At 49.3% G+C, this 14225-nt stretch overlaps 1 protein-coding gene across 2 annotated transcripts in view; it reads right to left on the reverse strand.

Moving 5' to 3' along the window:
• LOC132814587 (SLAM family member 5-like) overlaps nt 1-12169 on the reverse strand; it is a 47711-nt gene extending 35542 nt beyond the window's left edge. Inside the window, exons 1-3 of one of the 2 annotated variants that reach the window (XM_060823527.1) lie at nt 11913-12169; nt 10629-10967; nt 10120-10398 (exon numbers count right to left, since the gene is read on the reverse strand). In XM_060823527.1, coding sequence (XP_060679510.1) covers nt 10120-10398; nt 10629-10967; nt 11913-11970 — 676 coding nt within the window. In that variant the 5' untranslated portion in view covers nt 11971-12169. Of the gene's footprint in view, nt 1-10119; nt 10399-10628; nt 10974-11912 lie in introns of both variants that reach the window. The other variant, XM_060823526.1, reaches the window with a different exon arrangement.
• Between the last annotated feature and the right edge of the window lie 2056 nt (nt 12170-14225).

The following is a 14225-nucleotide window of genomic DNA, read 5'->3' on the forward strand; positions in this document are numbered from 1 at the left end:
TCAACACTATGGGTAATTTAGCATGACCAATCCACCCTAACCTACACATCCCTGAACACTATGGGTAATTTAGCATGGTCAATCCACCCTCATCTAAACATCCCTGAACGCTATGGGATAATTTAGCATGGCCAATCCACACTAACCTGCACATCCCTGAACACTATGGGATAATTTAGCATGGCCAAACCACCCTAACCTGCACATCACTGAACACTATGGGGTAATTTAGCATGGCCAATCCATCCTAACCTAAACATCCCTGAACACGATGGGGTAATTTAGCATGGCCAATCCACCCTAACCTACACATCCCTGAACACTATGGGGAAATTTAGCATGGCCAATCCACCCTAACCCACACATCCCTGAACACTATGGGGTAATTAGCATGGCCAATCCACCCTAACCTCCACATCCCTGAACATTATGGGTAATTTAGCATGGCCAATCCACACTAATGTACACATCCCTGAACACTATGGGTAATATAGCATGGCCAATCCACCCTAACCTACGCATCCCTGAACACTCTGGGTAATTTAGCATGGCCAATCCACCCTAACCCTACACATCCCAGAATGCTATAGGCTATTTAGCATGGCCAATCCACCCTAACCTGCACATCCCTGAACACTATGGGGTAATTTAGCATGGCCAATCCACCCTAACCTGCACAAACCTGAACACAATGGGCTAATTTAGCATGGCCAATTCACCCTAACCTGCATATCCCTGAACACTATGGGGTAATTTAGTATGGCCAATCCACCCTAACCTGCACATCCCTCAACACCATGGGGGAATTTAGCATGGCCAATCCATCCTAACCAAAACATCCCTGAACACTATGGGTCATTTAGCATGGCCAATCCATCCGAACCTAAACATCGCTGATCACTATGGGTAATTTAGCATGGCCAATCCACTCTAACCTGCACATCCCTGAACACTATGGGTCAATTAGCATGGCAAATCCACCGTAACCTCCACATCCCTGAACATTATGGGTAATTTAGTATGGCAAATCCACCCTTACGTACACATCCCTGAACACTGTGGGTAATATAGCATGGCCAATTCCCCCTAACCTACACATCCCTGAACACTATGGATATTTTGGCATGGCCAATCCACCCTAACCTGCACATCCCTGAACACTATGGGTAATTTAGCATGGCCTATCCACCCTAACCTATACATCCTTGAAGACGATAGGTTATTTAGCATGGCCAATTCACCCTAATCTACACATCCCTGAACACTATCGGGTAATTTAGCGTGGCCTAACAACCTTACCTACACATCCCGAATCACTATGGGGTAATTTAGCAAGGCCAATCCACCCTAACCTAAACATCCCTGAACACTATGGGGTAATTTAGCATGGCCAATTCACCCTAATCTGCATATCCCTGAACACTATGGGGTAATTTGGTATGGCCAATCCACCCTAACGTGAACATCCCTCAACACTATGGGTAATTTAGCATGGCCAATCCACCCTAACCTACACATCCCTGAACACTATGGGTAATTTAGCATGGTCAATCCACCCTAACCTAAACATCCCTGAACGCTATGGGATAATTTAGCATGGCCAATCCACACTAACCTGCACATCCCTGAACACTATGGGATAATTTAGCATGGCCAATTCACCCTAACCTGCACAACCCTGAACACTATGGGATAATTTAGCATGGCCAATTCACCCTAAACTGCACATCCCTGATCACTATGGGTAAATTAGCATGGCCAATCCACCCTAACCTGCACATCCCTGAACACTATGGGGTAATTTAGCATGGCCAATTCACCCTAACCTGCACATCCCTGAACACTATGGGGTAAATTAGCATGGCCAATCCACCCAAACCTAAACATCCCAGAACACTATAGGCTATTTAGCATGGCCAAACCACCCTAACCTGCACATCACTGAACACTATCGGGAATTTAGCATGGCCAACCCACTCTCACCTACACAAACCTGAACACTATGGGGTAATTTAGCATGGCTAATTCATTCTAACCTACACATCCCTGTACACCGTGGGTAATTTAGCATGGCCAATCCACCCTAACCTTCACATCCCTGTACACCGTGGGTAATTTAACATGGCCAATCCACCCAAACCTACAGATCCCTGAACACTATGGGGTAATTTAGCATGGCCAATTCACCCTAACCTGCATATCCCTGAACGCTATGGGGTAATTTAGTATGGCCAATCCACCCTAACGTGCACATCCCTCAACACTATGGGTAATTTAGCATGGCCAATCCACCCTAACCTGCACATCCCTGAACACTATGGGTAATTTAGCATGGCCTATCCACCCAAACCTGCACATCCCTGAACTCTAAAGGGTAATTTAGAACGGCCAATCCACCCTAACCTACACATCCTTGAACACGATAGGTTATTTAGCATGGCCAATTCACCCTAACCTACACATCCCTGAAAACTATGGGGTAATTTAGCATGGCCAATCCACCCTAACGTGAACATCCCTCAACACTATGGGTAATTTAGCATGGCCAATCCACCCTAGCCTACACATCCCTGAACACTATGGGTAATTTAGCATGGTCAATCCACCCTAACCTAAACATCCCTGAACGCTATGGGATAATTTAGCATGGCCAATCCACACTAACCTGCACATCCCTGAACACTATGGGATAATTTAGCATGGCCAATTCACCCTAACCTGCACATCCCTGATCACTATGGGTAATTTAGCATGGCCAATCCACCCTAACCTACACATCCCTGAACACTATGGGTAATTTAGCATGGCCAATCCACCCTAACCTGCACATCCCTGAACACTATGGGGTAATTTAGCATGGCCAATTCACCCTAACCTGCACATCCCTGAACACTATGGGGTAATTTAGCATGGCCAATCCACCCGAACCTACACATCCCTGAACACTGTGGGTCAATTATCATGGCCACTCCACCCTAACCTACACATCCCTGAACACTATGGGGTAATTTAGCATGGCCAATTCACCCTAATCTGCATATCCCTGAACGCTATGGGGTAATTTAGTATGGCCAATCCACCCTAACGTGCACATCCCTCAACACTATGGGTAATTTAGCATGGTCAATCCACCCTAACCTAAACATCCCTGAACGCTATGGGATAATTTAGCATGGCCAATCCACACTAACCTAAACATCCCTGAACACTATGGGGTAATTTAGCATGGCCAATTCACCCTAACCTGCACATCCCTGAACACTATGGGGTAAATTAGCATGGCCAATGCACCCAAACCTAAACATCCCAGAACACTATAGGCTATTTAGCATGGCCAAACCACCCTAACCTGCACATCACTGAACACTATCGGGAATTTAACATGGCCAACCCACTCTCACCTACACAAACCTGAACACTATGGGGTAATTTAGCATGGCTAATTCATTCCAACCTACACATCCCAGAGCAGTATGGGGAATTTAGCATGGCCAATCCACCCTAACCTTCACATCCCTGTACACCGTGGGTAATTTAGCATGGCCAATCCACCCTAACCTACAGATCCCTGAACACTATGGGGTAATTTAGCATGGCCAATCCATCCTAACCTACACATCCCTGAACACTATGGGGTAATTTAGCATGGCCAATTCACCCTAACCTGCATATCCCTGAACGCTATGGGGTAATTTAGTATGGCCAATCCACCCTAACGTGCACATCCCTCAACACTATGGGTAATTTAGCATGGCCAATCCACCCTAACCTGCACATCCCTGAACACTATGGGTAATTTAGCATGGCCTATCCACCCAAACCTGCACATCCCTGAACTCTAAAGGGTAATTTAGAACGGCCAATCCACCCTAACCTACACATCCTTGAACACGATAGGTTATTTAGCATGGCCAATTCACCCTAACCTACACATCCCTGAAAACTATGGGGTAATTTAGCATGGCCAATCCACCCTAACCTACACATCCCTGAACACTATGGGTAATTTAGCATGGTCAATCCACCCTAATCTAAACATCCCTGAACGCTATGGGATAATTTAGCATGGCCAATCCACACTAACCTGCACATCCCTGAACACTATGGGATAATTTAGCATGGCCAAACCACTCTAACCTGCACATCACTGAACACTATGGGGTAATTTAGCATGGCCAATCCATCCTAACCTAAACATCCCTGAACACGATGGGTTAATTTAGCATGGCCAATCCACCCTAACCTACACATCCCTGAACACTATGGGGAAATTTAGCATGGCCAATCCACCCTAATCCACACATCCCTGAACACTATGGGGTAATTAGCATGGCCAATCCACCCTAACCTCCACATCCCTGAACATTATGGGTAATTTAGCATGGCCAATCCACCCTAATGTACACATCCCTGAACTCTATGGGTAATATAGCATGGCCAATCCACCCTAACCTACGCATCCCTGAACACTCTGGGTAATTTAGCATGGCCAATCCACCCTAACCCTACACATCCCAGAATGCTATTGGCTATTTAGCATGGCCAATCCACCCTAACCTGCACATCCCTGAACACTATGGGGTAATTTAGCATGGCCAATCCACCCTAACCTGCACAAACCTGAACACGATGGGCTAATTTAGCATGGCCAATTCACCCTAACCTGCATATCCCTGAACACTATGGGGTAATTTAGTATGGCCAATCCACCCTAACCTGCACATCCCTCAACACCATGGGGGAATTTAGCATGGCCAATCCATCCTAACCTAAACATCGCTGATCACTATGGGTAATTTAGCATGGCCAATCCACTCTAACCTGCACATCCCTGAACACTATGGGTCAATTAGCATGGCAAATCCACCGTAACCTCCACATCCCTGAACATTATGGGTAATTTAGTATGGCAAATCCACCCTTACGTACACATCCCTGAACACTGTGGGTAATATAGCATGGCCAATTCCCCCTAACCTACACATCCCTGAACACTATGGATATTTTGGCATGGCCAATCCACCCTAACCTGCACATCCCTGAACACTATGGGTAATTTAGCATGGCCTATCCACCCTAACCTATACATCCTTGAACACGATAGGTTATTTAGCATGGCCAATTCACCCTAATCTACACATCCCTGAACACTATCGGGTAATTTAGCGTGGCCAATCCACCCTAACCTAAACATCCCTGAACACTATGGGGTAATTTAGCATGGCCAATTCACCCTAATCTGCATATCCCTGAACACTATGGGGTAATTTGGTATGGCTAATCCACCCTAACCTAAACATCCCTGAACGCTATGGGATAATTTTGCATGGCCAATCCACACTAACCTGCACATCCCTGAACACTATGGGATAATTTAGCATGGCCAATTCACCCTAACCTGCACATCCCTGATCACTATGGGTAATTTAGCATGGCCAATCCACCCTAACCTACACATCCCTGAACACTATGGGTAATTTAGCATGGCCAATCCACCCTAACCTGCACATCCCTGAACACTATGGGGTAATTTAGCATGGCCAATTCACCCTAACCTGCACATCCCTGAACACTATGGGGTAAATTAGCATGGCCAATCCACCCAAACCTAAACATCCCAGAACACTATAGGCTATTTAGCATGGCCAAACCACCCTAACCTGCACATCCCTGAACACTATGGGGTAATTTAGCATGGCCAATTCACCCTAACCTGCATATCCCTGAACACTATGGGGTAATTTAGTATGGCCAATCCACCCTAACGTGCACATCCCTCAATACTATGGGTAATTTAGCATGACCAATCCAACCTAACCTACACATCCCTGAACACTATGGGTAATTTAGCATGGTCAATCCACCCTAATCTAAACATCCCTGAACGCTATGGGATAATTTAGCATGGCCAATCCACCCTAACCTGCACATCCCTGAACACTATGGGGTAATTTAGCATGGCCAATCCACCCTAACCTGCCCAAACCTGAACACGATGGGGTAATTTAGCATGGCCAATTCACCCTAACCTGCATATCCCTGAACACTATGGGGTAATTTAGCATGGCCAAACCACCCTAACCTGCACATCACTGAACTCTATGGGGTAATTTAGCATGGCCAATCCACCCTAACCTACACATCCCTGAACACTATGGGGAAATTTAGCATGGCCAATCCACCCTAACCCACACATCCCTGAACACTATGGGGTAATTAGCATGGCCAATCCACCCTAACCTCCACATCCCTGAACATTATGGGTAATTTAGCATGGCCAATCCACCCTAATGTACACATCCCTGAACACTATGGGTCATATAGCATGGCCAATCCACCCTAACCTACGCATCCCTGAACACTCTGGGTAATTTAGCATGGCCAATCCACCCTAACCCTACACATCCCAGAATGCTATAGGCTATTTAGCATGGCCAATCCACCCTAACCTGCACATCCCTGAACACTATGGGGTAATTTAGCATGGCCAATCCACCCTAACCTGCACAAACCTGAACACGATGGGCTAATTTAGCATGGCCAATTCACCCTAACCTGCATATCCCTGAACACTATGGGGTAATTTAGTATGGCCAATCCACCCTAACCTGCACATCCCTCAACACTATGGGGGAATTTAGCATGGCCAATCCATCCTAACCAAAACATCCCTGAGCACTATGGGTCATTTAGCATGGCCAATCCATCCTAAGCTAAACATCGCTGATCACTATGGGTAATTTAGCATGGCCAATCCACCCTAACCTCCACATCCCTGAACACTATGGGTCAATTAGCATGGCAAATCCACCGTAACCTCCACATCCCTGAACATTATGGGTAATTTAGTATGGCAAATCCACCCTTACGTACACATCCCTGAACACTGTGGGTAATATAGCATGGCCAATTCCCCCTAACCTGCACATCCCTGAACACTATGGGTAATTCAGCATGGCCTATCCACCCTAACCGATACATCCTTGAACACGATAGGTTATTTAGCATGGCCAATTCACCCTAATCTACACATCCCTGAACACTATCGGGTAATTTAGCGTGGCCAATCCACCCTAACCTACACATCCCGAATCACTATGGGGTAATTTAGCATGGCCAATCCACCCTAACCTAAACATCCCTGAGCACTATGGGTAATTTAGCATGGCCAATCCATCCAAACTTACACATCCCAGAGCAGTATGGGGAATTTAGCATGGCCAATCCACCCTAACCTGCACATCCCTGAGCACTATGGGGTAATTTAGCATGGCCAATCCACCCTAACCTGCACATCCCTGAACACTATGGGTAATTAAGCATGGCCAATCCACCCTAACCTGCACATCCCTGAACACTATGGGGTAATTTAGCATGGCCAATCCACCCGAACCTACACATCCCTGAACACTGTGGGTCAATTATCATGGCCACTCCACCCTAACCTACACATCCCTGAACACTATGGGGTAATTTAGCATGGCCAATTCACCCTAATCTGCATATCCCTGAACACTATGGGGTAATTTGGTATGGCCAATCCACCCTAACGTGAACATCCCTCAACACTATGGGTAATTTAGCATGGCCAATCCACCCTAACCTACACATCCCTGAACACTATGGGTAATTTAGCATGGTCAATCCACCCTAACCTAAACATCCCTGAACGCTATGGGATAATTTAGCATGGCCAATCCACACTAACCTGCACATCCCTGAAAACTATGGGATAATTTAGCATGGCCAATTCACCCTAACCTGCACATCCCTGATCCCTATGGGTAATTTAGCATGGCCAATCCACCCTAACCTACACATCCCTGAACACTATGGGTAATTTAGCATGGCCAATCCACCCTAACCTGCACATCCCTGAACACTATGGGGTAATTTAGCATGGCCAATTCACCCTAACCTGCACATCCCTGAACACTATGGGGTAAATTAGCATGGCCAATCCACCCAAACCTAAACATCCCAGAACACTATAGGCTATTTAGCATGGCCAAACCACCCTAACCTGCACATCACTGAACACTATCGGGAATTTAGCATGGCCAACCCACTCTCACCTACACAAACCTGAACACTATGGGGTAATTTAGCATGGCTAATTCATTCTAACCTACACATCCCAGAGCAGTATGGGTAATTTAGCATGGCCAATCCACCCTAACCTACAGATCCCTGAACACTATGGGGTAATTTAGCATGGCCAATCCATCCTAACCTACACATCCCTGAACACTATGGGGTAATTTAGCATGGCCAATTCACCCTAACCTGCATATCCCTGAACGCTATGGGGTAATTTAGTATGGCCAATCCACCCTAACGTGCACATCCCTCAACACTATGGGTAATTTAGCATGGCCAATCCACCCTAACCTGCACATCCCTGAACACTATGGGTAATTTAGCATGGCCTATCCACCCAAACCTGCACATCCCTGAACTCTAAAGGGTAATTTAGAACGGCCAATCCACCCTAACCTACACATCCTTGAACACGATAGGTTATTTAGCATGGCCAATTCACCCTAACCTACACATCCCTGAAAACTATGGGGTAATTTAGCATGGCCAATCCACCCTAACGTACACATCCCTGAGCACTATGGGTAATTTAGCATGGCCAATCCACCCTAACCTAAACTTCCCTGAGCACTATGGATAATTTAGCATGGCCAATCCATCCAAACCTAAACATCCCTGAGCACTATGGGCAATTTAGCATGGCCAATCCACCCTAACCTCCACATCCCAGAACACTATGGGTCAATTAGCATGGCCAATCCACCCTAACCTACACATCCCTGAACACTATGGGGTAATTTAGCATGGCCAATCCACCCTAACGTGCACATCCCTCAACACTATGGGGTAATTTAGCATGGTCAATCCACCCTAATCTTAACATCCTTGAACACTATGGGGTAATTTAGCATGGCCAATCCACACTAACCTGCCCATCCCTGAACACTATGGGATAATTTAGCATGGCCAATTCACCCTAACCTACACATCCCTGAACACTATGGGGTAATTTAGCATGGCCAATTCACCTGACCCCCACATCTTTGGGACTGTGGAAGGAGACCGGATCACCCGGAGGAGTCCCACGCAGACACAGGGAGAACGTGCAAACTTCACATAGACAGTCACCCTGAGTCTGGGATCGATCCAGGGTCTCTGGCGTCGATAGGCAGCGGTGCTAACCACTGATCCCCCGATCCATCCTGTATGGCCCATCAACTCTACTGTGTCCATCGATGAGATTGTAGCTGGTGTGATAATCCTCCAACACCTTTATCCTGCCTTTTCCCCATCCACCCTCCCTACCTTACCTGATTAAATACCTCTCTCTCTCTCTCTCTCTCTCTGTCACTTTCCCTCTGTCTCTCTGTCTGTCTCTCAGTCTCGGCCTTGACTGACCTGGCCTCGCCAGCCCTCTGCAGGATAGGATCCCCCAGATCCCCTCCCCTCGGTGAGAGAAGGAATGCCTTCTCTGTCTCTGTCTCCGATGGGAGCCCCCTTACTCTGAGATGATTCCCCTCTGGGTCCTACACTCCACCCCCCTCCCCGCTACCCACACCAGGGGGAAACGACCTCCTCGCCTCTGCCCCTGCCCAGTTCCCCTCTTGTACGTTTCACTGAGGACGCCTCTCATTCCTCTCGGCTCCCATGCGTGCGGGCGCAACCTACTCAAGTTCCCCTCCATCAGGGAGTCCCTCCATCCCCCAGGATCGGCCGAGTGAACCGTCCCTGGGACTGTCCTCAGTCTGCCCTCCCTCAGATACAGGGCCCCAAAACTGCTCACAGTGGTCCAGCCACGCTCTGACTAGTATCTGGCATCGTTTTCGCAAAACCCCCCCACCTTGAAACTCTGTACTCTCTGAAATAAGCATTCCATTTGATACAAACCCCTCCCGTGGAAGAAAATCACTTTGCTTCCCCCCCATCACCACCCAATCACCTGAGTCTGGCACTGTTCTGTTCGACTCTGTCCCCTCAGTCTGCACATCCCTCCTTCTCTCCTGCACTCTCTCTCTCTCTCTCTCTCTCTCTCTCTCGCCCTGTCCTGCTGTTGATGTGGACTGTAGGACAGACACTAACCTGTACAGGGTGGGTCTACCCTGATCTCCCCGCTCTCCTCACTGACTGCGTTCCACACCGTACACCGATAGTGGATGGGCTCAGACATTCCCACTGACAGTTTCAGTTCCCCCGTGCTCCCGGAGAGCTGTTCCACCTCCCCATCTGTCTGGGTGGTTCCCAGCGATGTCCAGGTATAGATGATGTGACTCCCCATCTCCACAGAGCACAGCAGGGTGACATTACAGCTCTCAGCAGTGATGTTCTCAACCAGCTCCACAGTGGGTACAGACACGGGCTCTGTATGGACAAGGACAGGCTGTGAGTAACTCCCAGAAACATCCCACTGTCTCCCACCTCCTCCTCACTGAGGGACAGGGACACAGAGAGACTCCCCGCCCCCCCCCCCTCACTGAGGGACAGGGACACAGAGAGACACACACCCCCTCACTGAGGGACAGGGACACAGAGAAACACACCTCCCCCTCACTGAGGGACAGGGACTGTGTGATTGTGATGAATAAACTCACCACAAACTTGCAGAGTAACCTTTCCTGTATAATCTCTTCCTTCTCCTGTTAGAGTCACTGTGTAAATCCCTCCGTCACCCATCGTCAGGTTGTCTATCTGAAGGGTCAGGTTCCCGTGCACTGTGACCCTTCCTTCAAACCCCGTGTCTTCAAATATTTTAATTTTCCCGTCACTGGTGTCCAATCGAGCGATAGATGCTGCACGACCAATTTCAGTGAATCTCCAGGTGATTTCTGTTTTCTCTGGGATGGGGTTTATTTCCACAGGTAACCAGGCAGAGCGTCCCACAGTCCCATTCACAGGGAAAGCTGGAGTTTTAATATCCACCACACCCTGACCTTCAAATGGAAAAGATAGAAATGTTAGTGACTCTCTCCCTGTCCAATTCCCTGTCTCACTCCCTACATATCTCCATTTCTCACTCCCTCTGTCTCTCTCAAAGGCCAACAGACCCTGCACATTAACCAGCTCACGTTCTAACCACGGAACACACTCCGTCTCTCCTCACAATATATCACTCCTCTCTCACTCCTCTCACTCCTCTCTCACTCTCGATGTCTCTATCTCTCAGCGAGATAAGACACAGATATCAGCTGTTAGTACTGAGGGAGTGCTGCATGTTGGAGGTTCAGTGCTGAGGGAGCGCCGCACTGTTGGAGGGTCAGTACTGAGGGAGTGCTGCACTGTCGGAGGGTCAGTACTGAGGGAGCGCTGCACTGTCGGAGGGTCAGTACTGAGGGAGCGCTGCACTGTCGGAGGGTCAGTACTGAGAGAGCGCCGCACTGTCGGAGGGTCAGTACTGAGGGAGGGCCGCACTGTCGGAGGGTCAGTGCTGAGGGAGTGCCGCACTGTCGGAGGGTCAGTGCTGAGGGAGTGCCGCACTGTCGGAGGGTCAGTGCTGAGGGAGTGCCGCACTGTCGGAGGGTCAGTACTGAGGGAGGGCCGCACTGTCGGAGGGTCAGTGCTGAGGGAGTGCCGCACTGTCGGAGGGTCAGTGCTGAGGGAGTGCTGCACTGTCGGAGGGTCAGTACTGAGGGAGTGCTGCACTGTCGGAGAGTCAGTGCTGAGGGAGTGTCGCACTGTCGGAGGGTCAGTGCTGAGGGAGTGCTGCACTGTCGGAGAGTCAGTGCTGAGGGAGTGTCGCACTGTCGGAGGGGAGGGGAGTGAGGGGGTGGGTTCTGTCCGAGGGGAGGTGGGTGAGGGGGAGGGGACTGTCCGAGGGGAGGGGGATGAGAGGGTGAGGGGGGTGAGGGGGAGGGGAGCTGAGGGGGATGGGAACCTACCAGACACGGAGCAGACGAGGAACAGAAAGCCCGGCAACTCCAACATCATGGAGTCCATTGACAGTGACGCCCGGGGGAGGGGGAGATGTGGGGGTAAGCTGGCTCCAGTCCCGAGGAAACACCCGGGGCGGAGGGGGGAGGGGGAACGGAGGAACGTTCCGGGTGGAAATCACTCCGTGCCCGGGGAGGGGAGAGAGAGACAGGAAACGGGAAATGCCGAAAGTCAGCGTCCATTTAAAGACGAGAAACAGGAAGTGGCTGTCGCCACGTCTCAACAAATAAAGGCAGTGTGTGACCAAGAAATATTACCCTGCTCACAGTGAGAGAGAGAGAGAGGGGACTGAGAGACACCAGTCAGTGTACAGATATCTCCCTGAGAGAGAGAGGGACTGAGAGACACCAGTCAGTGTACACATATCTCCCTGAGAGAGAGAGGGACTGAGAGACACCAGTCAGTGTACAGATATCTCCCTGAGAGAGAGGGGACTGAGAGACACCAGTCAGTGTACAGATATCTCCCTGAGAGAGGGACTGAGAGACACCAGTCAGTGTACAGATATCTCCCTGAGAGAGGGACTGAGAGACACCAGTCAGTGTACAGATATCTCCCTGAGAGAGAGAGGGACTGAGAGACACCAGTCAGTGTACAGATATCTCCCTGAGAGAGAGTGGGACTGAGAGACACCAGCCAGTGTACAGATATCTCCCTGAGAGAGAGAGGGACTGAGAGACACCAGTCAATGTACAGATACCTCCCTGAGGGAGAGAGAGGGGAGTGAGAGACACCAGTCAGTGTACAGATACCTCCCTGAGAGAGAGGGAAGTGAGAGACACCAGTCAGTGTACAGATACCTCCCTGAGAGAGAGAGAGAGAGGGGACTAAGCAATACGAGTCAGTGTACAGAAATCTCCCTGTGAGAGAGAGGGGACTGAGAGACACCGGTCAGTGCACAGTTTTCTCCCTGAGATGGAGGGGACTGATAGACACCAGTCAGTGTACAGATACCTCCCTGAGAGAGAGAGAGAGGGGGGACAGAGGGACACCAGTCAGTGGACAGTTATATCCCTGAGGGAGAGAGAGGGGACTGAGAGACACCAGTCAGTGTACAGATATCTCCCGGAGAGCGGGAGAGGGACTGAGAGACACCAGTCAATACACAGATATCTCCCTGAGAGAGAAAGAGGGACTGGGAGACACCAGTCAGTGTACAGATAACTCCCTCTGAGGGAGGGGACTGAGAGACACCAGTCAGTGTACATCTATCTCCCTGAGAGACAGAGAGGGACTGAGAGATACCAGTCAGTGTACAGATATCTCCCTGAGAGCGGGAGAGGGGACTGAGAGACACCAGTCAGTGTACAGATATCTCCCTGAGAGAGAGAGGGACTGAGAGACACCAGTCAGTGTACAGATAACTCCCTGAGAGAGAGTGGGGACTGAGAGACACCAGTCAGTGTACAGTTATCTCCCTGAGAGGGAGAGGAGACTGAGAGACACAAGTCAGTGTACACATATCTCCCTGAGAGAGAGGGGACTGAGAGACACCAGTCAGTGTACAGATATCTCCCTGAGAGAGAGAGAGAGAGAGAGAGAGAGAGAGGGGACTGAGAGACAGCAGTCAGTGGACAGTTATCTCCCTGCGAGAGAGAGGGGACTGAGAGACACCAGTCAGTGTACAGATATCTCCCTGAGAGAGAGTGGGGACTGAGAGACACCATTCAGTGTACAGTAATCTCCCTGAGAGAGAGAGGGGACTGACAGACACCAGTCAGTGTACAGATATCTCCCTGAGAGAGAGAGGGGACTGATAGACACCAGTTAGTGTACAGATATCTCCCTGAGAGAGAAAGAGGGACTGAGAGACACCAGTCAGTGTACATATATCTCCCTGAGAGAGAGAGGGGACTGATAGACACCAGTTAGTGTACAGATATCTCCCTTAGAGAGAGGGAGGACTGAGAGACACCAGTCAGTGCACAGATACCTCCCTGAGAGAGAGAGGGACTGAGAGACACCAGTCAGTGTACAGATATCTCCCTGGGAGAGAGAGGGGATTGAGAGACACCAGTCAGTGTACACATATCTCTCTAAGAGACAAGGGACTGTGAGACACCAGTTAGTGTACAGATATCTCCCTTAGAGAGAGGGAGGACTGAGAGACACCAGTCAGTGCACAGATACCTCCCTGAGAGAGAGAGAGGGACTGAGAGACACCAGTCAGTGTACAGATATCTCCCCGAGAGGGAGAGAGGGACTGAGAGACACCAGTCAGTGCACAGATATCTCCCTGGGAGAGAGAGGGGATTGAGAGA

This window comes from Hemiscyllium ocellatum, unplaced genomic scaffold (genome assembly GCF_020745735.1).
Source record: "Hemiscyllium ocellatum isolate sHemOce1 unplaced genomic scaffold, sHemOce1.pat.X.cur. scaffold_861_pat_ctg1, whole genome shotgun sequence".
Classification (NCBI taxonomy): domain Eukaryota; kingdom Metazoa; phylum Chordata; class Chondrichthyes; order Orectolobiformes; family Hemiscylliidae; genus Hemiscyllium; species Hemiscyllium ocellatum.